The sequence below is a fragment of the Pholis gunnellus genome (assembly GCF_910591455.1).
Source record: "Pholis gunnellus genome assembly, chromosome: 10".
Taxonomy (NCBI): domain Eukaryota; kingdom Metazoa; phylum Chordata; class Actinopteri; order Perciformes; family Pholidae; genus Pholis; species Pholis gunnellus.
The window spans coordinates 15,929,661-15,939,760 of record NC_136537.1 but is presented as its reverse complement, the minus strand read 5'-3'; the positions used below and the strand labels follow the sequence as shown (position 1 = coordinate 15,939,760).

The following is a 10,100-nucleotide window of genomic DNA, read 5'->3' as shown; positions in this document are numbered from 1 at the left end:
CCTCAAGCGCAAGAAAAATTGTGCACGATAAGTCTGACTTTGAAGAAACAAGTGTCTCTTTTTACTTCCCAAAAAAGAAGGCGAGGATTTAGAGGGCTAAGCCCCCCCACGTCCAGCTCAGGAAACTCCGAGGCCCTCTGCTCTTCCTCTGCAGTGACGGCACTTAATCACACTTGCTGCGCTGTAATGGACTTCACATGCCTTGTCCCTTTCTTCTCCTCCTCCTCCTTCCTCCCCCATCTGGTCCTCCTACGATCTGCTCTGCTCTGTCACAGTGATGTAGGGTCACGAGAATGGGGAAACACCTTCCAAGGAGAAAACACACACATGCACTTTCACAACACACACACACACTCTCGCACAGAGCTCCTCGCTGAGCGCTGAATGGTGAGAGAACGGCACATGAGACCAACTTGGATAGCAACATTCTCCAAACTGAAGGTAAGACATGCAAACATATATTTTTTTCTGGTGTGTTACTGAGAGTTACTGAAAGAACAGAAGTTTCTTTGGTGACGAGACTGTTAGTTGTTTATCACTTTTGAAGCAGAATTGTGTATTTTTTTGACAATGCATGCTGCTTGGTTTTAGATCCAGTTTGCACGTGTGGCTGATGCATTTTCTCCAAAAATTCCTTTTTGTCTTTTTAATTATAGGTTACCAAGTATAGTAGCAGACTGTCACACCGATTTAAAAAGAGATGATCAATCCCTCGCTCCAACATTCCTGCCAATACACATCCTCTGAACCCTGACACAGACGTCATTTAAGTGCAACATTTAGAAAGGAACGTAGCTTAAAACTATATTTTAAGATGCTGACATCTGTGTTTTTAGGAGCGTGGCTGCATTTGATAAGCATTTAATTGAAAATATTACATTTACAGCCTCAGATGAAAATGTCGGCTAGTTTTATCTTTTTCTATGCGACCTCTGTAGCACAGACAGTCCTATCATTATAGTTAAGGGTAATTCTTGCCCAGAGCATAAAACCAGAGGACCAAAAGTTGTAACCTGTGATCTCTCTCTGACGTCACTGTAATTACATCTATAGAAGCTTTATTTTCTCCCAGCACTGCACATTCTCAAGTAGGCACTCCGTCCTCATCCACAGACAGTCGTATTCTTCTCTGGAGGTTTGTCGGCACAGATGGAGGTGTGGGACTCTTCTTCTTTCACATTCACAAACGGGCCTCTTTTTGTTTAAACTGGTTTACTGTAGAAACCGTACAGTCGCTAAAATCCAGGCGCATTATTCACAAACATTCTGAGACCTCCCTCGCAGAGCTCCTAACTGAGCCTCAACATTTCTAGCAAGGAGTCCGAGCTCAGGAGGGATTAAGGAAACTTCTCCGAGCAGCGAGGAAGGGACATAAACTTTAGCCTTCGTGAGGATGTCTGAAGCATTCTTTTAGAGACGTGTGATTGGTTGTTCCCCCCCCAAAAAAACGAGAAGTTTCTTGGTGATAAGAATGTACAGTGAAATCAATAGGCCTTTCTGGATTTACTTTACTTCATAGTGGTTTGGAGCCTCACAGATCTCACTTTTGTATTTGCAGATATGATATTATGAATAACCTGACCTTAATCGAACCAAACTGTAGAAGAGTGTTGACGTGGTAACCCTTTCTTTTGTCCCAAACTGAGCTTACACGTTTAATGAAGGTGACAAAATATAGAAAACATTATTATTGCATCATATCAGGAAATAGTTCCGATATTTATTTTATTTTATCTTATAATAGCTATGCAAAAACAAGTGTCCGATCCTTTTGTTTGCAATCCGCAGACTAAGAAACATGTAATCCTAGTAAAAAATGTTTTGCTTGTTTTTTTCCAAATATGACCGTTAGCCTAGCGAGTAACCACGTTGAGCAGAATGTTTGCGGCTGCTTTTATTCTTCTTTTAGTTTCTGTAGTTCATCCCTCTTTGGTCAGATTTGTCTTGCACACCTGAACTATATGCAGACCTAAGAACAGAGAGAATGTACATCTTCAACCAGCCCCGTGCGTCATTTCAAACGGCCCACCTCATGATTTATTTCCTCACCTGCCTCCACTGTTTAACTTAAGATTAGATCACCGCCCGGCAGCCACGGTTCTGCTCTTTCTAAGCCCCTCTCACTTAGTATCTTAGCAAAATATAAAAATATGCCAGCGCAGGTTTAGACAGTGATAATAACTAATAATATCTGTCAGTGTTGAAGCCAGGGGAAGAGAGCGAGACGGTCCTCACAAACCAAAGCCAACAGTCCATTAGTGCAGAATGCTGACAGTCAGCTGGGAAATGTCAGAACATTGTGATGGTGGAGAGACGACCAGGGACGGCTTACCCAGAGCAAGAAGCTCCTAAATCCTAGTCGTGTGTGTGTCTGTCTGTCTGTCTGTCTGTCTGTCTCTCTCTCTCTCTGTCTCTCTCTCTGTCTCTCTCTCTGTCTCTCTCTCTCTCTGTGTGTGTGTCTGTCTCTCTCTCTCTCTCTCTCTCTCTCTGTGTGTGTGTCTGTCTCTCTCTCTGTGTGTGTGTGTGTCTCAAAAGTAAACACAGTTCAAAGAAAACATTAGAAGCCAAATGAAGATAAGCGATAAACATGTTTTTTCGATTAATGTCGAGATGTATGTTTGGAGTTTTGGCAGAGTGTAATCATTTGTGAGAACGATGGCGGGGGCGGCCTGGGGTGTGTCAGTCCCTCCCTGATTATTATGACAAAGTCTCTACAGTGGGACCACTTGTTCAATGCCACTCGTACCCTGCTCAAACTAAGAGAGACGGGTAAATGTGCCAACTTAAAGCAGTTCTGTTCATCTACGCTCTAACCTACGTTTACACTTTTACATGCACGTGTTTGTTTCTGCAGTTTGTTGCGCTTAAGTCTTCCAAGTGGCATGAAGGAGAAGGAAATGGACCCACAATCCTTCACTCCTGAACGTTGACGACAGGAGAACCAGAGAGAAAGCCGAGCAGAGATACAGAGGAAAGAGGAAAGAGGAGATTTCTCCGTCACCTGATTTGTGGAGCTAATGGGATGAGCTCCTGACGTCAGTGACTTAAGGTACTGATTTGATCTGTTTTATAAAATATTCTTTGTCATAAAAGTGAGTTTAAATGAGTGCACGAAGAATAGTTTCTTTCAATATTACAAAATTGCTGCATTTTGAATGTGATCCCAATGGAATGTGAGGGTCTAATGCTGCGTTCATGTGATTTGTACGTGAGGTCAGATCAGTATCGTAATGAATGGATGCACACAGAACGATTCACACATGCACTTCAGGGTTTACATAGTTTTCTTCTTGAATGCACACAAAAGCTGTTAGTGTTGTATATAAATGTAAAACACAATAGTATTTCTAATGCAAACACAAACATGATTAAATACATGTAATAGAAATCCACAAATAAAACCTGAGCATAACATAAGGGCTCATGTGATTGTGTTGAATATATATTTATATTTTAATCATACATTTATAATCATTTAAATACATATATTAGTGGATTTCTATTGATTTATTTAAAACAAGAGATATTAGTAAGCGTTTCAGAAATATATTTGTGAAACTTATTTATTTAGTTTTACATTCATATACAACAATAACTATTTTTGTGGAGTCATTTATACATAATTCTTCAAATACATTGTGAATCATTCTGTGTGTATTGTCATGATACTAATCTGACTCCATAGATGAGGGATGGATGGTAGAGATGAGAAAGAAGTCAAGACGGTTGTATGATTACTGAGTTGATCTTGTGAGGATTAAAATTCTTTGCTCTGACGATATAACATCATATCCATTAAATGTGGGTTCAATCATTTAAGAAGAACACTCAAGTCTGTTTACAGGTCTTGAGGGAGTGCTTCTGCATATGTGAAACAGTTGTATGAAACCTTTTTGTGTCTCCAGAGGGACCTGTGTGAAGTTTGATAAACTGACTCAAATGATGTCACTTGAGTCAGTGTGCGTTGAAGACTAGAAGTTTGAAAATGACCAAAATCCAGCGGTGTAGAGTCAGAAAGAAGTGAGCTCACCAGACCTTCTGTGCTGCCCCTGACTTCTCCCACATCAGCAGCTACTAGCATAACAAACTGAATCTCACTGAACATATATTCATGTTGCATTATGGGAGACAGTTTTTGAACACGGAAGAATATGTGGAATAAAAAAAGACGACATCTCTGATTCTACTGCATTGATTTTAAACTGTCCACTGTGAGTCTGACAGTGTTACAGCAGTGCAATAATGAATCAGTTCCTTTTCAAGTGCCAAGTCAGATATATCAGAGCTTTCAGAGAGTTTCCAATTGCAATTACAACTTGGACGTATCGTAATGAAAGACGCTATCAAACTGCATTATGGGAAATGTAGTTTCCCAGTGTGGGCTTCAACAAAAGGGCTAAAGAGACCAGGTTCCTCGGCTTCTGCTGCTTCACTTTTGACCATCATTTTTTTTCTTTTACGAGCTCATAGCGTGTAATGGAGGAGCACAAAAACAGGTTTCTGGAGCACTCCTTCAACACCACTGTACATGACTGTTAAACCACCGACTGTAAGATGTGCAGAAGTGTACTTTACACTTTGTCAGCTCTTAACTTCTGACTTTTCCTGTCAGTGACCGTGTCTTTGGTTTGACGCACAGATGTATAAATAAAGGTAGTCAATGTGTGTCAGCCTTCCACGAACACTTGTGTTGCTCGCTTATTTCCGTGCTCACACATGCAGCACCTCTCAAAAGGAACTTCCTGTTTATAGCCAGCTGTGCCCCGGTGTATCCTGACTGAGAGCCTGGCCTCTGAGCACTGACCCTCTAACCCTGGAGGGACAGGGGGGGTCGACGGGGAGAAAATGCGGTGTACAACCCTCTTGGCCCTGCTGATTGGGGTCATGCTGTACCTGGTGATGGGAGCGCTTGTTTTTGGAACCCTGGAGCTCCCCGAGGAGAATTTGGCGTACGAAGACCTTCTCGCTACCAAGAACACTTTCCTTGATAATAACTCCTGTGTCACCGAGCTGGACTTCTACAAGCTTGTGAAGGTATCAATGGACACACTAAGCACACTCTCATCACTTAGTCCCACTCACACGAACTGTAACTACAACCACAGCTTTAAGATAAAGTATTTATTTAGCTTTTCTGTTTTTGCTCTTTCTGATTAAACTTCAGACACAACACAAGTGTCCATTTTTAACGTTCGTCTCGTTTTCAATCTTTGCACAATATTCAATTCAACATATGAGTTTGCACTGCAGTTAATATATTGGAAAAATATTAATAGTAAGTAGCATTTTTACCATTTTTCTTCTTTCCCATCCCATTGATCATCTTGCGACCCTTCAAGGAGGCCCATCCCGTTTGGAAACATTGCACTAAAGCTAACCTGATATAAAGAAAACTAAATAACATCTACTACCATCCTTTTGCATTGATGCATTGGATTGTTTTAAGATAATTGTACCGGTACTTGCACATAAATAAAGGATATACCTGTGTTGTACGTTAAGTAGGGCGAGTAAATGACATACCTCACCTGCAGGGAGTGGTGTCTGCGGTGGAGTCAGGACTCGATGTGAACAACCTTTCTGCCAACTTCACCTCCCGCTGGGACCTGGCCTCCGCCTTCTTCTTCTGTGGTACCATCATTACCACCATAGGTACGGTCTATACGATGACACTCATTTTTCACATTCTGTTCTGTGACTTCTTAATAGACATGCTATACCATGACTATTTTTAACATTTACAAAGTCGTATTGTAAACAACAATACGACTTTTTTATGACTTATCAGTTTTTTCCAAATGATTTTTTAATACCTTTTTTTAACACTATAACACCTTTTTTTATGTTCAATACTATGACATTGTTATTACTTTCTTTCGTCATACTAGTATGACCTTTTTATGACTTTATGACATACTTTAATAAAACTTATTTCCACATAACAGCATGACTTTTTAGGACTTTTTTAGACGCACTACTAAACTATGACTTTTTTCTACAAACTGTACAATTATTTATTTAATTACTTTTTGACATGCTATATTTTTCTGACATATTATTCTAAGACTTATTTTGACATCCTCTGCTGTGACTATTTTATGACTTTTTTCAATGATTTTTTAGACATACTATGCGATGACATTTAACTGTACATATTCATCTTCTGTTTTTCATTCCTCTTTATTCCTCTTTGATACTAGCAATCTAAAATCCATGTGCAATGAACCTCATGTTAGTCCAAAAGACATCTCAGAATTGGGTCTCAGGTCTGTTGTAAATGGAAGTTGTCGATACAAAAGGAGTCGTCACAGAACTCGCATGCATATTAACTTTAATTGAAGGTCCTTGTGTTTCTGTTCAACTTTCTAACAGGTTTTGGCAACTTGTCTCCTCTGACGTGGTACGGCCAGTTGTTCTGTGTGTGCTACGCCCTGGTGGGGATCCCCATGTTTGGCATACTGCTGGCTGGAGTGGGTGACCACATGGGCACAGTGCTGCGGAGAGCTGTGGCAAAGATTGAGACCCTCTTCCTGGTGAGAATAGTCTGTCCTGCCCAGGAACCAAACCTCAGTTAGATTTACACCTTGTGTGAATCACAGCTTCAAAACTCCTGTTTTGTTTTTTTGCAGTGAATAATCTCTGATTGTCTGGTTAAGAACCAAGCTAGAACCCACTACCTGGATGTGAACCACTGCTACTGGTGTTAATTCATATTCCTGTTGTCATGAAAGAAGTGATTTTTAATTTGCCCGTTTGTTTTGAAGGAAGGATCAATGTATAAATGCTAAATAAAGTAGCTAAAAGTCGCTGCTGCCTCCTCAAAAGACACCAAAACTAAATTGCAAACTGTTTCTGTAAGTGATAATTTGGTTATTTGCATGCTGTCAGCACTGGCAAATTTCAGCTTCTCTGCGATTACACATACTGTTGCTGCAGCCCTGAGCAGGTACACAGGAGCCTTGCTCAAGGGCACCATGTCAGTGGTAGCTGAGAAAGACGACACATTTCCCTTGAAAATAAATGACAAAGAAAGAAAACCGCTATCACATACAAACGCTCAGTTGTCATACTTACATTAAAAATAGATGAAGGGTACTGAATAAATTATTCAGGCATTAATTGACTCTTATCTGAAATGATTGTCACACCAATAAGCACTGTTCATGTGAAAAGAAGTTGGTATTTGACCTGAAACAGTAAAACAATGACCAGTCGTTCATGTATTCATTACCATTCATTCTGCGTCTGTATTTGCCGCTATCCTTCTCTCTCTCAGAAGCGTAAAGTCAGGCCGACCACTGTGCGAGTGATCTCAGCGGTTCTCTCCATCCTGATTGGTTGTCTGATCTTCCTCGCCGTGCCAACAGTTGTGTTTCAGAAAGTGGAGGACTGGTCATTCCTGGAGTCGCTCTACTTTGTGGTCATCACTCTCACCACTGTTGGCTTTGGAGACTACGTACCAGGTACACACACACACACACACACACACACACACACACACACACACACACACACACACACACACACAATACACAACAAGTCACACTTAACCTCATGTCTTACTTCAAACAGTGCCGTTCAAATTTCTGTTTATTTTTCAGACTTTTCTTGTATAATTGATACTTATTTATTTAAATGGCTACATTTATTTGCTATCTTTAGTTGCAGCAGTCTGAAGTCAAAGTCAGGGTCATTTTATTATACCACACATGTACAATAGACAAACAGAGCTGAAACCAGTTATTTGATCGACTTAAAGATATTCAGAAACATTTGTGATTAATTGATTAAACTGCTTTCAAGCAAAAATACTTTCAAGATCTGCAGCTGCTTCCAGTTTCTCAAATGTGAATAACTGCTATGTATTGGTCATATACCATATGAATTAAATGTCTCTGGGTTTTTCTTGGTCCGACAAAACAAACCGTCTGAAGACGTCACTTTGCACTCTGGGAAATCATGATGGTCATTTTTCCACTTTCGTTTTATAGACTAAATGATTAATCGAAAAATAATCAGCAGATTAATTGAAACTACTCTTTAGTTTCAACTCTATACCCAAAAATGGAAGAGATGTGCAAAAGCTGTGTGCAGTAATACGAGCATAACTTAAGGTGTCTCAAGCAAAAAAGGTTGAAACACTGGTCTGGTGGATGGAGCAATTTCCCTTCATCCAGGTCACTCATGTTAATGAAACGTCTCCCTCTCTGCTCCAGGACTGATCTGGATCAGACTCTGACTTCTGATCATTGTGACGGGGCAACAGAAAGGCGACTGCTGCATCTCTGGGGACCATGGCATCACACTAAAAGTCCACTTTCTCTGTGTCCAGGTGGTCGTGAGGTCGGCTGGTTCTTCAAGCCTCTGGTGTGGTTGTGGATAGTGTTTGGTCTCGCCTACTTTGCCTCCATCCTCACCATGATAGGCAACTGGCTGAAGGTGCTGTCTAAGAGGACCCGCGCTGAGGTGAGAGATATATGATACAAGAGAGCCAGTAATGTACACTAAAAGAAGAGGAGCAGCACTTAATCCTGGTTAGAGGTTCATCTTTTTCCCCATTTCCTGCTCTATCTCTCAGATGGAGGAGTTGAGGGCCCACGCTACAGACTGGACTCAGAATATTCAGAACATGTCCATGGACTTCCGCATCCCAAACCCTCTGGAGTTCAACGACCCTTTCCTCCTGCAGCGCCGGCGCTGGAAACGCAGTGAGCGTCGCCGCATCCGACGGGGAGCCCAGGGCACTCTGGGATACTTGGCTCGAGGAGGATCTGAGAATGGATACCTGCCGAACCGCTGGGCCGGCCTGTCCAGCTCCATGAGCCGGCTGGAGGCCCATTCGTCTCTTGAGAGGGCGTTGGTGGCCAAGTCCAGGGCGAGGGTCAGTGCCGCTGGAGGTGGAACGGTCCCGAGGGTGGTGCCTGCGTTGAGAGTTGACCCCGCTGTGGGTCTGCAGGTGGAGGGCAGGCCGTTTCTTCCCCTGCTGGCCCGCTCATTCTCCCTCCCTGTGGCCCACTCCACCTTAGAGCTGGACTCAGCAGGTGCAGCCATGCAAGGAGGATCCCTCTCTGGATCTGAGTCTCCTTTTGACTCCAGATCAGACGTTTCCTCAGTCTCCTCGTCCCTCTTGGCGCTCCACAAGTTCCAGCCCTACTGCACAGTCAGCAACATGGAGGAGGGAGGAGCGAGAGCCGCAAACATGAACACAGCACAAGAGAAAGACAAACTGATTCCAGCAGAGAAATGTGTGTCTGTAGCCAAAACTAACCACAGACGCACTCCTGCTCCTGCTCCTGGTTTGCACACTCGCTTCTCCCCTCTTCCTTCTTCTCGCCACCGAATCCAACTTCCCTCCCCTCCCCTCCACGCTGCCTCCTCACCCAGCTGCCAGCTGCTGGATTTCTTCGGAGAGAATCTGGCGTACATCGACGAGTCCTCAGACACGCTGAGCGACCGCGCCCAGCCAGGAGCAAGCGAGGAGAGGAGGAGACGGCCACGAAAGCCGAAGAGGAGGAGCATGAGGAGGCAGCTGTCGCACAAGTGGAGCCCCTTGCAGGTGAGGAGGCCCAGCAGTGATATGCGGCCGCCTTCAAATCCCCCCACGCCACCTCCAGAATCCTCTCTTTCAGACTTGCCTCGATCAGAGAACCAGACAGGTTCAGGTCCGTCACTCTGACAGCCAACACACCCGCAACATGGGGCCAAAGTCACGGTGTGACAGAACACGTTAGTCCTAAAGCTGTGGGTTCAGCTCTATGACTTGACACTTTGAACACTTAGAATATACAGTGTGTACAACATAACATTCTAACCATCGTAAATAAAGCTGATGTTTCAGGAGATTTCTTGTATTTAAGGCTAGCCTCACAAAGTCAGCCCACAAGGTTTACTTTGTTGTCTGAGGAGGTTAAAACTCCTGCAACACTTGGAGACTTTGAAGTTGTGCCAGAAACCTCTTTCTACTTAGTGATCTGACAAAGCTCTATGGAAATTTGTTCTGGACACAAAATCTTTACAATTGTACAATAGATGATTGGCAACCGACATGAGGATGAGAAGACATGAACCAAACATACTCCAGACTGGATGACTGCACCATT

At 42.8% G+C, this 10,100-nt stretch overlaps 1 protein-coding gene across 1 annotated transcript; it reads left to right on the top strand.

The window, feature by feature from the left end:
* Positions 1–2,943: 2,943 nt before the first annotated feature.
* Positions 2,944–9,676, top strand: kcnk4a (potassium channel, subfamily K, member 4a; the record flags this gene model as incomplete). The annotated part of the gene is made up of 7 exons (XM_079167538.1): positions 2,944–3,049; positions 4,753–5,034; positions 5,535–5,652; positions 6,373–6,533; positions 7,277–7,463; positions 8,333–8,466; positions 8,579–9,676. The coding sequence occupies exons 2-7, from the start codon at positions 4,846–4,848 to the stop codon at positions 9,674–9,676; spliced, it is 1,887 nt and encodes a 628-aa protein (XP_079023664.1). The 5' UTR covers positions 2,944–3,049; positions 4,753–4,845.
* Positions 9,677–10,100: the final 424 nt, after the last annotated feature.